Raw genomic sequence first — 18,365 nt, 5'->3', positions numbered from 1 at the left:
GGGTAAATGAGGAGGGTATTTTTATTCCTGATTTTTTTTTAAGGAGAAATCCTTAGGGACACAAAAGAATATCAATAAGGTTTTAACTTCAGTGGGGGAAAGACTTAATTGTTGAAGTTTTTGTCTACTCATTTCTCAGTATTTTAAGAGGTATGAAATGGCTGTTGATTCTGTATTTGTTGCATTATCTAACCAAAATTCATGGCATTGTGAACACATTGGCAACATTGATTCTTGCAGACTTGTGCATTTTTATTTTTATACTTAAATGAGGAAGGATTTTGCTATTCCTGAGTTCCCCCGTGACCAGTTCCCTGCTGTAGCATCTATCTTGCTGCTGTGGACCTGTGGGGAGTGAAATCTGCTTATCTTGGTGTGCCAGCAAGTAGTTGTTGCTAGAGACCAAAACAGCTCAGAGCACGTGCCATATGGTTTTGTCTGTCCAACTGTGCTGCATCTTCCAAAAGGCATCCTAAACAAGACCTTCTACCTATTTGTCACTCTCAGTCTTTCCTTTATGCTGTGGGGGACTGAGGCACTGTAAAGCTGGCTGGCATGATTGTGTTGGCTTCAAGTATGTTGTCTGGGAGATACAGGGAGCTGGAAAAATGAGGAATAATGAGATGGAACAGGATGGGGATCAGGAGCAATGATCAAGGAAAATTAGAAGCAGCAACTCCTTTTGTTGAAGACTTAGTGATTTTTAATCCTGATGTGATGCTTTGCTGCTTCGTGATGGCAGAGTTTGTTGTGCATTTTGCAGAGAAATTACCCTAGAGGTTTCCTCAGCATGTTTTGTGAAAATTCCCATTGCTCAAGGGCATGCAATCAGTATTCCAATTGTCTCTCTTATCCCAGCTGAGAAAGAGTTGTTTATCAGCACTGGGAAGCGGGGTAGCACTTTCATGTCCTCTTGGACATTTGCTTGTGAAACAGCAGCGTTAATGTACTGGTGAGCTGCCTCTTTCTAATGCTCCCCCCTGAACAAGCCAGAGCTGTTTGGTTGCCTTAGCCGATGCCTGATAAGGATTAATCAGCTGAATGTCATTTCCAGATGAGCTTGACAAGATACAGCAGTTGGCTGAGGGGGAGGAATTATGTGGGTTCATAACAGAGATTTCTATCTGCCCTTCTTGTTCAGGAAGTACAGCTCTTGTCTTGAGCAGCCGTGTTCTGCCAAAGCATGAAATATCATAGGCATGACTGTTTCCCTAATATATGCAGAAAAAAATTGACAGAAACCACAAGGATACTGCTCCTCTCCCTTTGATCCAGAAAAAAGAGATAAGCGTGTAAAATCAGAACAAGCTTGGTGTGTAAGATTTTTTTATGTTGCACATACTTTTAAGTACGTGCTGCTGCTATTGTGCAACTTGTCCCTCCGAGGCAGGACTGTCTAAAGGAATATGATGGGGAGGGAGTCCCGCACAGATATTGTGTGCACTGGAAAGGGAAAGGGACTACGGGAAGCAGGGAGAGACTGTGGAAAAGCTTGGATGCTCAGGTTGGAAGTACCACAGCAGAAGAGTGAACTGTTGGATCTGGACGGAGGGAGTAGTTGCAGTCGTGCCTTGAGGGTCCTGGGGCAGGCCTAGGACTCCCTGTAGCTCTCCCTGGTGGCAATGGGCACCTGCACCGCACTGAGGCACTGTGGGACGGTGAGGTGGAGAGTGCTGGGCAGTGTCAGGAAAGAGAGTTTTCCTCTGTGTAAGGCTGGTAGAAGAGTGAAGGGAAGGATTGGTCTTGAGTGATGGAAAGAAATTGCTTTTGACTTTTCTGGTGCTTAGGAGTTTGAGTTCTTTAATGAAGCTGAGAAAGAGAAAGGAGAAACTGAGGCATGGGTAAACCTGAGGATATAGTGGGGGTTTGTTTTTAACAATATTTTTAATTGTATAGGCAAAATAGTACTACAGAGGTGAGTAGTAGTTCCTATTGCCAGTGCGTTCTAAGGTAGAATACTTCAAAACATTAGTTTTCAAGGTTATTGCTGTTGGAAGCACATTTAAAATCTTCCCTGCTTATCATTTTATTTACCGGTGTTCAGAGCTATCTCTTACAACTGGAATTAAAAGTTTTTTTATTTTTCCTGTGACTGATCTCTTTTAACAGATCTATAGGTGGTGGCAGTCTGCATATTAAAATCATCTGGAGTTCTTTATATAGATAAACTATACAAAAAAAATAGATAAACTATTACAAAAACTATAGTGCATGCAAACAGTTACGGTATTTCTACTTTCTTCTTTGAGAGGTTTTAATAATAAAATATTATAGTTAGAATTTAGTACTGCTGTGTTCCATATAGTAAAAAGGAAGTAAGTTTTTTAAAATACCAGGAAGCCATATAACTTACCAACTTGGTTATAACCAGTAATTAAACAAGTGATTAAATGCCAGTAGTTTAGTATTTTTGGTTTTGCTTAGGTGGTGCATTGCCAAATTCCATGTCTTGCAAGGGATCTCTTAGTTACTGGTGAGGACTGAAGAGCTCTGCCATTCAGTCCAATAAGTGCACTGTTCTTAAGGCAGTAATGGGTCTGGTAAATAGATCTTGAAAGATCCGAGTTACATTTCTGACTTGATGCAGTCTGCTAGGTCACCTTGGAATTGTCTGGGCTTCACGTTCCTGGGCTGCAAAATGGAGACAATGGAGCTCATCTGTGAGGCACTTTTAAGATTTGCTTAAGTGATATGAGACTGCTTGATTACTGTGTGAAACAATGCTACTAGGAAGAGCACTGGTGATTGCAAATGTAACTTCTTCTGTGAATCTTTCAGCCTTACTCCTGTTTCAATGAGTTGAATATCATTAGCCAAGAATGCTTTTGGAAAGCATTTGGGGGGGAGGGAAAGGGGGGAAAGAGGAAGTTGGTACAGAGAAAGCATTTGTCATGTGCAGTGTACTGAAAGGTAACCCGAGAATATTATGTGGATGTAACTATTGTATGTTATGTAGTATCTACATAAGAGCACTTTAGAGAGTTGAATGTGACCTGTCTACCCCGATAGGTGGAATTTGTTTAATATACCATAATGCGGGTCACTGCTTCACTACTTCATTCATTTATCTTTTTGATCTTCTCATCTTTTATCTTTCTGTCTTCAAATCGTTTTTTCCTTGACCAGACGAAATACTCCTTACAAAACCCTGGAGCCAGTCAAACCGCCAACAGTCCCCAATGATTACATGACCAGTCCTGCCAGACTGGGCAGTCAGCACAGTCCAGGAAGGACAGCTTCCTTGAATCAGCGACCAAGAACACACAGGTAGAGCATTTTCTCACTGTAGCTCTTTCCTGCCTGGCATGCTGTTGCTTACTAAAGTCCCAGAAAAGCTTTGAAGCTTTTTGTCTGTTGGCTTTTTGTTGAAAGGCAAAAGGTGAGTTACTCTGCCACTCTGATTAACAGAACTTCACTGTATTGTTGACTTCTCTAACACACTGAAGTGTCTTCATACTCTTCTATAGAAGCCTCATTGTATCTAGCCTCATTGTATCTAGATTACTTCCATAATCACAGGCCTCGTTTTATATAATCTGTTTTGTTCCTTGGTATTTGTTTTCCAAGAATAAGCAAAACTTCAAAGTTTATGTAGTTGCAGGGTAGGGTAGGGATGGGTCCTAATGGTTTTAAAGCTGCACTATTAACCTTAGCCTATAACAGACTTAGCCTTTTTTTCTGTTTTCAAGTCCACTAATTGCAAAGGGAAATTTCTGTTGATTAGAAATACTGTGATGAAGATAGTCTGAAAGAGCTGATTGCTTTGGGCTAAAACTTAATGCTCGTAATCAGTGCTACTATGATTGAAGTAGAAAATAAAATCTATTCACAGAGCAGGTTAGTAGCATCAGCCAGTTGTTTTCATGTGCTTAAGGGCTTTGTATGAGTAGCCTGCCTTTTAGGTGAGAAGGGTGTTCAGAGTGTATTTTGGGGGTTTTTTAAATGTATTTTTTTTTTCTTGAATTGTAAGGCTAGATCTTTTTCTGAGCCTCTTGAGTGAGTTCAGTTTTATCAAATTGATTTTTATTTTAGGCTTCAAGCTGTAGGGAGAAAAACAGGTGAAAGAATTCAGTGTAGTTAGAAGTAAGATATTAACTTATTTTTTAGAGAGCTTCTTTCTTAATATTTTTCAACTCCCAGTAGGCAGTTGAACACAGTAAGTCACTAACAAAGACTGAGAAAGTATTTTGGACACAGTTGATCATAAAATACTGTCAGATTAAATAACTTCTAAATCTGGTTGCGATGAAGATCTTGTTAATCTGTTTAGCTGGCTACTGTGAATGCTCCCTACTCTTGTCTCACAAGATCTTTTATGTAGACTGCAGTTAGAAATTCAGTTGCAACCATGGTGACAAGATCAAGGTCTTTGGCAGACAGAACACTAATTCTGAAGGAATTATCTTGGCTTCCATTTCAGATCACTGATTTTCTTTTTTGTAACAGTGTAGTTTTCTTAAGTTATATGTGAATGATTTGTGCTTGACTCTTAACAGCACTGTTTTTTTAGCTACGGGGGCAGGGGCAATGGTAAATAAGCTGTAACATTACTGAGTACTCTTTAATTGGCATGGATGGATTAAAGTGGTGTTTTGGCTTCAAAACATCTTGACTACTTAGTTCCCTTTGTATTATCCATTTAATCCATATAAATTCAAGTTTTGGCCTAAGGAGTGCTCTTGGATAAGAATAAGGACAGATTCCACCTGAATCTCGATTCTTTTTCAGCTCCCCTAATGAAAAGAAGTATTACGGTCTCCAAAAGCATGCGTAGAAATGTTATCCAGTAGTTCACTAGAAGTATATTTTGTAACAATCTGTATTGCTAGCCTCTAATTTGTATCTCGTATAATGGCACTTAGACAAATTGTGATCACACCCCAACTGGTTTATTATGGCTGTTCTCAGATAAAAAGTTCTCAGTCTAAACTTCTGTTCTGAGTAGAGGAAATATTCCTTCAGCTGACAGCATTAATATTATTAAATATTTATAGCTTAGGCATGAACTGTTCCAGCCCCAGCTTATTATTTTCAGTTATTACAAGGCTCCTGAACTATTCCTGCACTTGGTGCTCCGTTGCCTAGAACTGGTATGGTTGCTTACCTTCTTATTCTTTAAAGCATTTAATTAAACATTTTATGCATAGTGATGTTTATCAGCTTAGCTAATTCCATTTATTAGGAGTGTAATGCATCCAGACTTGATTACCTGTATGCAATTGTATGTAGCGACAGAGGCATTTTATAGGGGATTTTTCAACAGTCAGTAATTGAGTTAGGCTAGCAGAGCTTGCACAAGAAGTGTGACTTGATAGGCGTTTGTAGGAAATGCTGTGCTAAGACTTGTGTTTTTCTTTTATAGCGGTAGTAGTGGAGGAAGCGGCAGTCGAGAGAATAGTGGAAGCAGCAGTATTGGCATTCCCATTGCCGTGCCTACACCTTCACCGCCAACCATTGGACCAGGTATGTGGGACTCTTCCCATGTTAACTTAAGGCTGCGATGTCAGTTGCTTGTGTTTGCAGAGGGATTTTGAGTGAATACAATGGGGTAGAAACTGTCCTGAAGCACAGTCCTAGTCAGGAAATCTTTTATGAGTCCTGAGGGACATCTAAAGTTCTAATTCTTTATCAAAAGTACTTGCAGCGCAATCACTTACAGAATAGCGGATGGTTAAAATACTGTTGTTGGTCCATGTTTTTACAAGATAATTGGGAGGGGAGGGGATAGAAGGAGAGAGATTTATCCTTTGAAAGCTTAAGTGTATTTTTAAAAGCCTTTCTACAATTTGGCATTTCTGGATGCCCTGAGAAGCAGTAGCAACTATGTGCATGTTTGATGGGAAATGTTTTCTTGTGAAATAGCCTGCTAACTTTACCATCTGACAATGATGTATGTACATGTTCTTTTTTTAATTAAAGTCTTTACTTCAAATAAAACAGAAGATGACCTATAGAAGCACTGCTAGTAATAAAATTCAAGCTTATCCACCAATGTAGCTTATGCTCCAATTACAGTCTGAAGTTGCCAAGCTATGATGGAGATCATTGAGAGAGGCAGGAGAACTAGTGTATATAAGAGAGCACAGCAACAAAAGAGAACTGTGCAGGATCTCTCAGCATCGCAAGCATACGCTCCCTTGTCTTTAAGAATGATGAATGGTGAGAATGTGTAGGATCCTTCTTTATTATAAGGCAGGATTATTATGTTGGTAATAAACCAACTCAGTCATTTGCTTACTGTCTGTGTATTTTGTAAGCACATAAAGCTAATCTGTACAAGAGAACAGTGAAGTTCCGGTGTAATGTAGTTTTGTTATTGCACCTCTTAAATCTCTGTTCCTTGGATGACAAGTCTTCACTTTCTTACACACATATAGGCTTTCCTTTCCCAGATGTTTCTGATCCTGCGGTGGTACAGATAGGCATGAAATCTCAACTATCGTCTGGCATCCCATAAAAATCAATGGGAGTAAAGATCTGCAGGTACAGGAACCTGTATAGGATCAGGGCCTGAGTTTGTATCAGTTGACTGAAGCTGACTTTCTGTGTTTATTTGGGAAGCCTATCAAGTGCCCGTGATTTCTTTACTTGTGTTTTTTTAAAATATATGGCCTAATTGGGAATATAAACTATTTTATTAGCACACATTTCTGTTCCTCCTCCTCCTGGAGCCCCGCCAGCACCACCACTGCCACCACCTCTCCCGATGGGCAGTCTGATAGGTGAGATTTGTGTCAATGCTGAAGTGATTGCAGTCATGCTGCATAATCAATAATCTCCTCTTCCTAATGGACTTAGTGAGGGTCTTTTTCTTCTGTAGTGAGGTCTACATGATTTCAGTATAAAAATCAATTCTGGAATTTTTTTGTTTGTTTTTCAACAAATCTAATCTCCACTAATTTCCTGTGGTTAAAGCCTCTGAAGGTAAATGAGCAAAGTATAGGGAAAAGGCTGGCAGTTGCTTCAAATCTCTGTTCCCAATAAAGCTAAGGTCAAATTAATCTGATCTATAAGAATTCAAAATCAGCTTGAATATTGGTATTCTGCTGTATCACTCCTGTAGCTGAAACTAAGCCACAACAGTTGCACTCTGGCTTAAAAATGGTAGCTGATGTGTAGGGTGATGTACATACTCTATCCTGTGGGCATAAGGTGACTGAAAAGCAGAAGTGTCTGCCACAGTGGCTTGGGTTTGATTCTGTAATGCTGCAGGCAGGTGGCAAGCTGGAAGTCTTGAGGATATGAACAGTGCTTAAAAAATTGCTTCAAGCATTGCATATAGCTGTTAGGATGGGATCTAAAAGTAGTACTTTTCAAAATGGGCAGGAAGACGTACCCCACCCTTTCCTATGACAGGCTGATGACAAAATTCATTGATTGTGTTATGAAACTATCTTTGGAGGCTTTGGCCCACTTAACCCTTTGCACTTTCCCTTACTGAAGTGTTAAGCGAAAGTGACTGGATAATATTACAGGACTGCAAACTTCTGATTGCACACTGTTTGTGTGTATATGTGTGTGTGTTTTTGTATATTTTTTTATATATTTATGTAAGATACATACATATGTATATAAAAGTACAAAACATTTTATTGCAAAACAATTTCTGTATTTAAAAATTGCATTGATTCATGTGACCTCAATGTGTGAGATTCATTAGTTTGCAGAGTGTGATTCTTTTCTCTGTCTGTCTGAGCTTAATCCAAAAGAGAACTTAAGTTGTTTTATTAACCTTGAATTTTGTGCAGCAAGCATGTGGAAGGTAAAAATGGTGTTCATCCTGAAGAATGAGACACATGTCTTTCTGTGAGCGACAACTGGTGATTCTGATTTGTTACTGCAAAACACATATGAAAGCACAACTAGCAAATATGATCGATAAATGTGCCAGGTGTCTGAAGTTCATCACATTTGTTTTACTGTTTTGTTAGAGCATCTTTTTATATTAAATTGGAGACAAGTTCTGGTTCACAATGAAAAATATTTGCTTTGAGCAGAATGTGGATTTTTTTTCTGTGTGCTTTTTAATAAAGGGTCTTGCATGTAGAATAATTGAGATATGCTTAGGAATTGGAAGCTGATGCAATTTTCCAGTCCAATCCAGTCTCTCCAAGTTGTTCTCAGCGTTTCTCAAATGCCCTTTATATGAGTGTTGGTTTATGTCCTGTATGTTTTTTTCTCATTATTGATTATAACAGGGATGTTTGTTTCTTGTTAATCTCCTGTTACTGGCCTTAAATTATTGGAGACTTGTAATCAAGTATTTCCCATGTTCTGGGCTTTTTTCTATTTTCTGCCTTCTATCCAAAGTAATGCTCTGCTTAAGTCTTTTCCTTGGTTCCTTTGGCTAATGCTTTTCAGCTGCTCCGGGTTCAGCTCCTGGTTCCCAGTATGGCACAATGACCAGGCAAATCTCGCGACACAACTCTACCACTTCTTCAGCATCTTCTGGTGGATACAGACGGAATCCTTCTGTGACTGCCCCATTTTCTGCTCAACCTCATGTTAATGGCGGGCCTCTTTATTCTCAAAATTCAAGTAAGCTTCTGAGCTCTGAAATCACAAACTGTTTTGAGCAAAATGATTGTAAAAGCATGCATGGCGTTTTAATTCATGTATGAAGAGCATCAATCAGATTACTGCTTTCTTTCCTAAAAAGAAGGAAAAACAAATAAGAAAAATCATATATTGAAGTTGTACAGTGATTGCACTATATGCAGTTATACGGTTTTCCCCTCTGACTTGTTTGGTGTTACTCATGACAAGAAATTATTATGGTTGCCTATCTAATTATAGGCACCTTATACTTAGCATTTCAGGTGTGCTTGGAGAATATAAACTAAAACCAGATTTTTTTTCAGGAGACCTAATATGGTTGTAGTACAGTCCCTCTACTACTGGGCTATAGTGGCAAGACTACTGTCAGAGCATAGTGCTCATGTAACAAACTCTTTCCATCACACAGTTCCTCCCTGTCTGTCTCTTTCCTAAATCCTTTCCTGGTTCCAAGTTTCTCCTTTGTTTTTAGTTTTGACTGTTAAAGAAGAGCTCAGTCCCTCTCTTTTTAGCAGACTCTTCCTCTGTGCTTCCACACTAGTAGTAGTATAGATGGAGAAGAATGAGGGAAGGGATGGATGCCATGGGCAAGTGAGCAGGTTTTAGTCAGCAGCGTCCTGTCTACCTCCCCAACAGGGCAAACGAGGTTCACTGCAGAAAGATCTGCAAAGTAAGGATCTACTTGAGTGTTGGCAGAAAGCTGTTTCTATCATAAAGCTTCTTCCTTGCTGTTTTCATAAATTTTGACCAAATACACCCAGAGGAGTGATTAGTCCTCTGGTGGTTTCTGGTGGTGTTCTTCAGTGTGCCAACTCTTTAAACTTCAGAGTGATATTTCTTTAAAAGAAATGTTTATGTTTGGGCTGAAGATCACTTTGGATATCACTGTTATGGACATACTCTTAAGGAAAGAATGCATATAAAATATTTGAGACACTGAGGTGAAGAGTTTTCTCAGTGGTTTAGAAGTATTATGTTTATCAGAAAGCATTTTTGTGTAGACACACAGTACCTATATATTTTTTTTCTTCCAATCCTGATTTTCCTCCCACCCTCTCCCACCCTTACTGGCCCTTAATTTTCCTCCACGCTTGTGTTGCCCCAAATGAATTCACCATAACACCAGAAACTCCTTCCAGTTTGAACAGTTGTGTTCTGTTGATTAAACAGGGCTTTACTTCTGGAAATAGTTCAGTTGTCTTAAATGCTGTGCACACCACTGTTTCTGAATGCTTACATTTATCCAAAGCAATTTTTTTGCTCAAATGCAGGTGCTGTTCCTTAATCTAGCCTCTCTGGTGTTTTCAAAATACTGATTGTCAGCATTTTTAAACAGTATTTTGATGGGTGTGTTTTTCTACTTTAAACTGTTTTCCTCTGTTTCTGTAACTGGTGATTTTTTAATTTTTTTAATGCTACTGTCTTGACATTAAATCCAGGTCCCATGTTTCCTTAAGGTTTTGCTTTTCATGCTAACAAATACTCTGTTTTTTTCTTAGATGTTTGCTTCAATTTTGTGAGAAACCCATTTGTTCTCCCTCTTTTATTGATCATTTCTCCCATATAGTTTATTTGACTGTTGGTTTTGTAATGAACTAAGTGCTCCATTTTTATTCATTAAGCATTAATCTTAATTATGGCTTTATTTAAAACTGTTGCTTACTTGGAAATACAGAACCTCTTTCAAATTTGGTTCCAACTGGATTATCTTGCTGAATTCCTACCTTCACAGGAATTTCTCTGTTTCAATACTAGAGAAATTCCACTGTGCAGGGGCACGGTATAAACAAATGAGTTGATATTTTGTTGGGTTTTCCTTTCTCTTTTTTCTTTCCCTCCACTTCATGGGGAAATGTCCTGCCAGAGATCATCCTTTGAACAGCATGCCCTACTGCTACCATGCCTCTTTCCTAACTGTAGAGGGAAGAGTTGAACATCTCAGCTGTCAGCCCAGCATCTCTGAGGCTGGTGCCACGTGTCTCATATCTCATTACTCAACAAATGGGTTCGTACTTCAGAGAAGACAAGCTTGCAAGTGCTTCCTGGGGAGCTCTGTGCACTAGTGTAGCCAGTTGTAGCTGTTGGAACCTTTGCCAGCCTCTTAGGCTGCTGAGTGCCTTCTAACCACAGACGACTTAATTATTTAAAATAAAGTTCCATTCTGCTCTGAACCCATCTGGTTTTCCTACCAACAAGCAGCAAGGTCCTTTTTTCTATGTAAAAGAAAATTATAGTAAGCCAATCCCCTGCCCCTTGCCCCAGCAGAACAAAATTATGGGAAGTGTTCTCTGTATGAATTAAGTATTGATTAATTGTTATTGATTATGAATTAAGTATTGATGCTGGAGCATTGTTTCCCTTGTGAAGTAGTTGCCTTTACTCTGTGTTAGCGCTGCTTTGCTGCACTTGATGTAGCGCTCTACTCTTATTTTAGAGTAGTCCAGAATCCTGTGAAACATCATGTCTACTTCTAGTAGCATACTTTTGAAAGAGAACTACTACATATAAGTAATCCTTATTTGGCAGCAAGACGAAAAGCTCAGTTTTGTGTGGTCTCCAAGTGAAGTGGAGCAAGTCCCTTCACATGCACACCCTGTGAGCTTCCAGATGCCCAGCCTGCGCTCGGCTTTTTGTTCAGCTAAACACAGGGACACGCTTTGCTTTTTGATCCTCGATTGGCTAACCACGAATTCAGCCTTGTTGGAAGCACAAGCTTGAAGAAGGTTCTTCTGTGTGTGTTTTTGTTGTTCTTTACGTACTTTGTTTTGTGGTCCTCGTTACTGACGGCTGCTTTTGTTTGTTTCCTTTTTTTTTTTTTCCTTTGTCTGTTTGACTTTCCCAATATGGTGTGTGTGTTGCTACCAGTTTCTATTGCTCCACCCCCTCCCCCTATGCCTCAGTTGACTCCACAGATACCTCTCACAGGCTTCGTGGCCAGGGTGCAGGAAAACAGTAAGTTTGGACAAGCTGAGCTGTTAAAGGGTAGAGCCTACTTTCTTCTAGCATGCATGGCTGGCAAGTCAGACTCTATTTTGTTTCCTTTTCCGGAAGCTAATACCATCTTGCATTCTAGTGTCAATATGCTATTGGAGCTGAAGGGCACACTCTTCAATATTTTATAACATGTGCATGGTTTTTACTGACCCATTTAAGTTTTGAACTGCAAATTTATTATAGAATTACAGTGTGAAATATGTAGCATATGCTTGGTGTGAATATAGAAATGTATCTTAATTAAAAATATTATTTTCATGTTGAATCATCCTGCCCCGAGGCTTTTTCACTAGGATAATTGATTAGTTTTTATGAGAAATGCTTATGTAGACTGTCAGAATATGTACTATGTAACCATGGATTCTGATACCGTAGTAGTTTTCAGGAAGCTGTACAGTCAGTTGAAAATGTGCAGTCTCATGATCTAATGCCATTGCAAAGGAGCTTGTAAGGTACTTCTCCTCTCAGCAGCCTTTCATTCTCCATTTCTTTGTGTTCTCTAGCCAGATTTCCCTGCTGAGCTTCTTGCAGCATAGCTCTGCTTGTTAGGTTTGCAAGAGAGATGCTCCCTGGCTATGATCTGTGCTGCAAGGTGTTGTATACTGGTAACTTTGCTTTTACCATTACTGCTCGATTCATTTCAGGTGAGTGTTACTGTCCCAAATGCTAGTGCAGGTATAAAGCCATGTTTCTGATCTCGGGACATCTTTGCTGTAAGAGTATGTTGCAGTTCTGTAAACAACAGAATGAATGCAATGTAGATAGGATATGAAGGAAGTATAAAATGTTTTTCAAGTGTTTGGGAGCCATAGTGAAGTTTGCTAGGATCTCAGGGGCTGTTACTACATAGAAACTATATAGCTCCAGCATACATTTAGGGGCCCCCAGATCTGACTAGTGCTGTTGTTCAGCTTCCCAGCAGAGCTTTTAAGTGGTCATGTTCTGAGCATTCTCCTGGAGATAGGAAGCATCTCTCTGGTTTTCAGAGGGTATTTTGGTGTTGTGCTGGTTAAATCCTAAGAATCATATTGATGTAGAATAGTGTGCCACAAAATTGTCTTGACGAACCTTTCCAACAATCAAAGTGTGCAGGTAAACCTACTGAAAACAGAGGTTACAGAATGTCTTCACTTGCAGATAAACTTGAGAAAATTGACACCTGCTTCTGAAATGTTCCAAGTATTGTCCTCCTGGAGATAACACAGCCCTTGGGAGAGCGGAGGTGAAAGGGACAAACTCATTCGTGTGTGCAACAGCAAAATGCAAGCTGACTTGTGAATGAGATTGCAGCAAAAATAGCTGAAGCTTGAAATCTGGTCTTAGGAATTGTTCTTTTTATTTTCTTTCTTTTAACAGTCCCTTGGGTTTGAAAGTTATATGACGAGTATGGCTTTGAGCTGCTGCTGCCTCATTTTGGAGGCAGGGGTGCGTGTGGCAGGCTGCGCATACACTCAGCAAAACTGGCTGTAGAGGCTGTTGTTGAATTTTGGCATTGTGTGCGAGACTTTCATCTGCCTCATTTTCTGCAAGAAGTCTACAGTCAGTGGAGTGGAGTTAGGGAGACATGTGGGTAGGCTTGTCTTTTCCTTAAAGATACATGGCTTTGGAAAGCAACATCCTCTGCTCTGTGGACTTCTTTCAGAGGACAAGGACAGAGGGCTTAGAAACTATGCAACGCCTATTCTTTTTTCCTGCGCCCTGTGCCCAAACTATGGGTATCTCCTTGAGGGAGGTTTTCCAGTGTGTCCAGTGCCCAGGGACAGCTGATTGGATGTAAATTGCTCTAATGTCACACCCAGTCCTTTCATCAAAAGGAGTCTGCTGGTCCCCATTTAAAGAACAGGGTTGTGAATATATACAAGAGAAGATGCAGTGGCCCCATTACTGGCCCCGTTACCCTTTCTCATTTAGTGTGGTTTTCTGTGTGCTTTATTTTCCTCCCCTAGGAAAAGTAATGCTATTCTAGTGTCTGTCTGTTGTAAGTTCAGAACCAGGAAAAGTCTAGGTTAAAATCCAAGAGGCGGAGGGATATTTCCATGGGGTGGCACTTGTCTAATTTTCTGTTCCATTTTCTCCCCTTGTTTAAATGTGAAGTTGAATTGTTTTACATGTTTCCCATAAAGCATGCAGTTTCTGCACTGCATCTCAGTTAGGGTATGTGTTGGCGCTTTCACACCTGCATTTCCTGCCCTCTTCTTTTAAAATAAGCAACTTCATTGTTGAATAAATACAACTTTTTGCATTTCTTATGGTAAGGATTTCTCAAGATCTCAAAATATTGTAGTTTCAAAACTGGTGTATTTTCCTGGCTGCAGACAGAAATTAAGGGGAGAAATATATTTTGTGAAAGATGTGCCAAAACTACTGCACAAAACCAATCCATTCACAAACAGTGTTGTCATGTGTCTGTGGTGGATTAATGAAACGTCCGTGTGAATGCTATTCAGTAACATGGGCAAGACGTAGCTTTCACTCAGCCAAAGACTTTGTTAGTCTCCAAGTGACATCTCTGTCCCAGCAGCTCCTGCTAGCTTCTGCCCCCTCACAGCAGATTTGTCTTGCCCTATACCAATGTAGGCAGTCTGACCCAGCTAGGACATGGGAGCTGTGCTTGAGCCCCTTGTCAGAAGCATGTGGATGAAGAGGAAAGGTTAATCACCACTGGAGCAGTGGCCAGGTAAAATGAAGAGCATTAAAGCAAACAGAAACCCTGTTTCTAATGTCCAGTGCCACTGTAACTAGCAGTAGCTGAAGCTTCACTGTTGTTCTTTCCTTGCCCTGCAGCTTGGTTTCCTCCTCAAAATTAGTGTAGTGTGCTGGAGCTACATGTTCTGGAGCACATGCCCAGCCTGATGGCTCCTTCCAGTCAAACTCTTTCTAGGAGAGTGGTTCTTAGCCTGTGTTTTCAATGTGCAGGCTCCCAAATCTCTTGTAATTAATCTGAATTGCTATATAATAATAATTAAATCTGAATTGCTATATAACAAAGTTGAGTTTAGTGGCAGTAGCTTCCTTTCAGTAACTTCTGGCTTCATGGTGCTTACACTTAGGTCCATGTGCAGTAGACCACAGTTAGGTCTAGGAATAGGATAAGTGACCTGATGTCTTGCATCTGAGTGTGCTCCTCTCTCCTTTGCTGCCAGCTGCTGCAAACATTACTGAAAACTAATTTGATGAACTGATTTTTAAGAGTGATTTGTATCATAATGCCTTCCCCTTTTTCCCTTTCCCAAAGCAACTTGTAATTGTGCTGATTTTGGAGAATCTCAGGGCAGGGATTTGACATTTTGGATTATACACTTAATTCCTTGAGCACTTTTTCCCCAAGAGCAACAGCTGCCTGTTGTAGTTTTCCATTTATTAATTGAATCCTGGATATGTGCACACACACAAGCTAGTCTGCAAGATAAGGATCAGTACAAAGCTTTTCTTCTGCAGGATTACTTGCTTTCTCTTACCTGGTTAAATCTTAAACGCTAGTCTCTTACCTTTTTTATCATCCACACCAGATCTTTTTTGTCCCGTTAATGCTCCTTCTGAGGGAGAAGGAATCCAAGGAAGCAGTGTTCATAAATAAATTAAAGTGGTTGTTATAGACAAAGGATTTGTTAAAAAATAATCAAGCTGCTGGTCCAGTCCAGAGGCCTGTTGCTGTCTGGCTCAGAGGGTGCCACTCGGAGTCCTCCCATAGCTAACCACTGCAGCTAGCCCCATAGCGCATGGACGTTGGAACAGGAAGCTTTCTTCTCTGCTGGTGTTCAGCTTATGCCCTGCAGCATGTGCTTTGACTTTAGTAGCATTTATACATAGATTTGACCACTAATAACAAATGTAGTTGTATGTTGTAGCTGTTAACACAAAGGCTCTGTTTCTAATCAGTGCATGGTGTTACAGTGCATGCTATGTGTGTTGTCCCCCCACCCCTTCTATTTACAGTGTGCAGCCTCAGGTTTGTTTGCATCTCCACACTGTTTTGATTTAAGAAAAAAAATAATCTCCAAACGTTTCTAGTTGCTGATAGCCCGACTCCTCCCCCCCCACCGCCTCCCGATGAGATGCCAATGTTCGATGACTCTCCTCCTCCACCCCCCCCACCTCCCGTGGATTATGAGGATGAGGAGGCAGCTGTTGTGCAGTACAGTGATCCCTATGCAGATGGAGATCCTGCTTGGGCACCGAAAAACTATATAGAGAAAGGTAAGAGACGCGTTGCAACTCTGTGTTACTGCGGTATCAGAGGATTAATGGTATCTGAGGGGAATGAAGGACTTAGCTTGGGTCTGATGAAAACAATCATTGTGCCTGCTAAGGTAGAACCCAAAGCATTCTTTTCTTAGTTTGTCTGTGGCTACACCTAATGTGATAAAATATAATCCTTTGGAAGGGTTATAAAATACCTTCAAGCATTCTAGAATAAAAAAAATCCTTTGTTATGAGAAGCAGATGTAAATCAGATGGTGTTCATCTTTGCTGAGCTGCTGGACTGTGTCTGTAGCTGCCTCAGGATTGCTAAGCAATCACCTAGAAATAGTGTTGCAAAAAGGCCAGAAAGTCCCAGCTCTATTTATCCTGTCAAACTAGATAGCTAGAGTGGATTGCTAGACTTTCAGCTATAAAAATGCAGTGAGGCTTCCTTGGACTCTAGATCAGCAGACTTAGGTATGAACTCATATAGTAAATGTCTCTTCCCATGACTCATTTTGATGCTGGTTTCCTGCCTGGAGAGTTGTCTGTGTTCTGACAATGACCATTTTGTCAACAGCAACGTTGCAAATTTTCTCATGATCTGGCTGGTGCTGTAGTGCGTATGAAACGGGTGGGGTACCTGTGGTACCTGTCTTGGGAGAACCGCTATGTTCCATCTTCAGTCCTAGCTGGACTGTGTGCGGCATGTACATTATTTGCTAGGCATTAAGACATCCTATTTCTGAGAGTATATATATGTAAAATAATAAGTTATTGGAATTCATAAAACTGATCAATTGCATAAATCCATGTTAACTGTTTTGATGGGTAAGGCTGTGATGTCCAAACTTTGTGTATTCATAGTGGTAGTTTTTAATTCCAGGGTTATTGGTGGTGACATTTACTTTCCTTAGGGAGATCTCTGCTTTGTAATTAGCACACAATGAGTTGAAGGTTGGTAAGAGTAATTTCTTCACCAAGCAGGTACTGAAAAATAGCTGATGTTGCTGTAAATTCGCTTCTGCTTTTTCCCACAGTAACTTTTATACTTGCAGCTCCTTGAAAAGCAATGCCAAAACTTACCATCCCATCAAAGCTGTGTAGCAAAGACCATCAATTTCTGTACAGTGGCTTTCAGCAGCTATGTTTACAAGATCACATGCTGAAATACGTACTGTATAGCTGCAGGGGCCATAGTGTAGATGTTTTTTTCTCTTGGACCATTTCTACAGGTTATTTTTTTTTTAAGGCTTTCTCTAATCAAGAGATCCCTATACTGAGATGTATGTGCTGTTGAGGTAACGTGACCAGAAATTACATGGAGCCACTTATTGCACAATTCAGCTTTTAAGTGTCCATATGCTCTGCTTTACTGCGTCCCAGTCAACTGTACCCCTCTGCCAGTAGTTTAACTGAGTGTTCAGTGTAGTCACCACCCACTTCTTACTGGTAGCTAATGTTGCAAGAAAAGTGAAATTTCATTTTCTGGACTTAATGTTCAACAGGGAAAGCATGTGAATTCATTATGGAAAATTCCAGGATAGCAAACTAGTCTTTTAAAAAATAATTGTACTTCAAAAAATGTTAATATTGGTCCTATTAATAAAATGCTAAATTTGTCCCTGTTCAATCCACAGTTGTTGCTATATATGACTATACAAAGGACAAAGACGATGAGCTGTCGTTTATGGAGGGTGCAATCATTTATGTGATAAAGAAGAATGACGACGGCTGGTATGAAGGAGTTTGCAATCGAGTAACTGGCTTGTTTCCTGGGAATTATGTTGAATCAATCATGCACTATGCTGATTAAAATCCTTTGCTTTTCAAAGTTGGGTCTTGTATTCAGTCATACCATGATTATTTACAAGGGGTAACTAAAAGCTAACAGAATTGTCTTAATATACTTTCAAAAAAATGTGCCCATTTCTTCAGGCCATACTGTTTTAATGGTATGATTGAATGTCCATCTCTCTCTGGAGACAGTATGTCCTACCTGATGGCAATTTGTAAAACAAGCAGCTGTCTATAACTGGTTATACTTATTTACTTATGCATTGTTAATTTTATGACCAGCCTAAATATTCTGGGGAAGTAGGGTATAATATTTAATGAACCATGATTCAGATTGTGCCATTACATTTTTCAGTACAGCATGGTAACTAACACTACGTTAGACTAACATATTAAAATCTGGATGAGAAGTTTAATGTTAGTGCTGGTCATATTACTTTTTGTTTAGACTCTTTGCTCATTCTTGAACTATATTTGTTTAAAGCATGCATACAAACTTACGTATTGAAATATACTTTTTTAAAAATCCAAGATGCTTCCAATTGTTGTAATCTTTACCTGGAGTATTCTCACTGAAGTCGATTACAATGAGTTGTTTGGGTCTAAGGTGTCCATGTGAATCAAAAAATGGGTGGTCTTATGTACGTGTAATTTGTACCCAAGTTTTTTTTAATGAGTAAATTTACATTATGACTTTTTCCATTCATAAATATATAAGTGAACCAAAGGTCTTGTCCATTACTTTGTTGGTTGGCTTGGCAAAGAAATTTGGAATGCTAACGTAGCAAAATCATGGCTGTGTTATCCCAGGCAATGTACTAAAAAGCAAATGTTTG

The 18,365-nt window shown here is 39.7% G+C and overlaps 1 protein-coding gene across 1 annotated transcript; it reads left to right on the top strand.

The window, feature by feature from the left end:
- Positions 1-3,126: 3,126 nt before the first annotated feature.
- On the top strand, positions 3,127-18,256 carry ABI1 (abl-interactor 1; the record flags this gene model as incomplete). Its single annotated transcript, XM_010076081.1, has 7 exons — positions 3,127-3,267; positions 5,363-5,463; positions 6,642-6,722; positions 8,362-8,538; positions 11,422-11,508; positions 15,562-15,747; positions 17,373-18,256. Coding segments are annotated over 7 exons (949 nt in total), but the record flags the coding sequence as incomplete, so codon positions are not given.
- Between the last annotated feature and the right edge of the window lie 109 nt (positions 18,257-18,365).

This window comes from Pterocles gutturalis, unplaced genomic scaffold, assembly GCF_000699245.1.
Source record: "Pterocles gutturalis isolate BGI_N339 unplaced genomic scaffold, ASM69924v1 scaffold11533, whole genome shotgun sequence".
In the NCBI taxonomy this organism is placed as follows: domain Eukaryota; kingdom Metazoa; phylum Chordata; class Aves; order Pterocliformes; family Pteroclidae; genus Pterocles; species Pterocles gutturalis.
The sequence above is the reverse complement of the archived record's forward strand: the minus strand, read 5'-3'. Positions and strand labels throughout refer to the sequence as shown.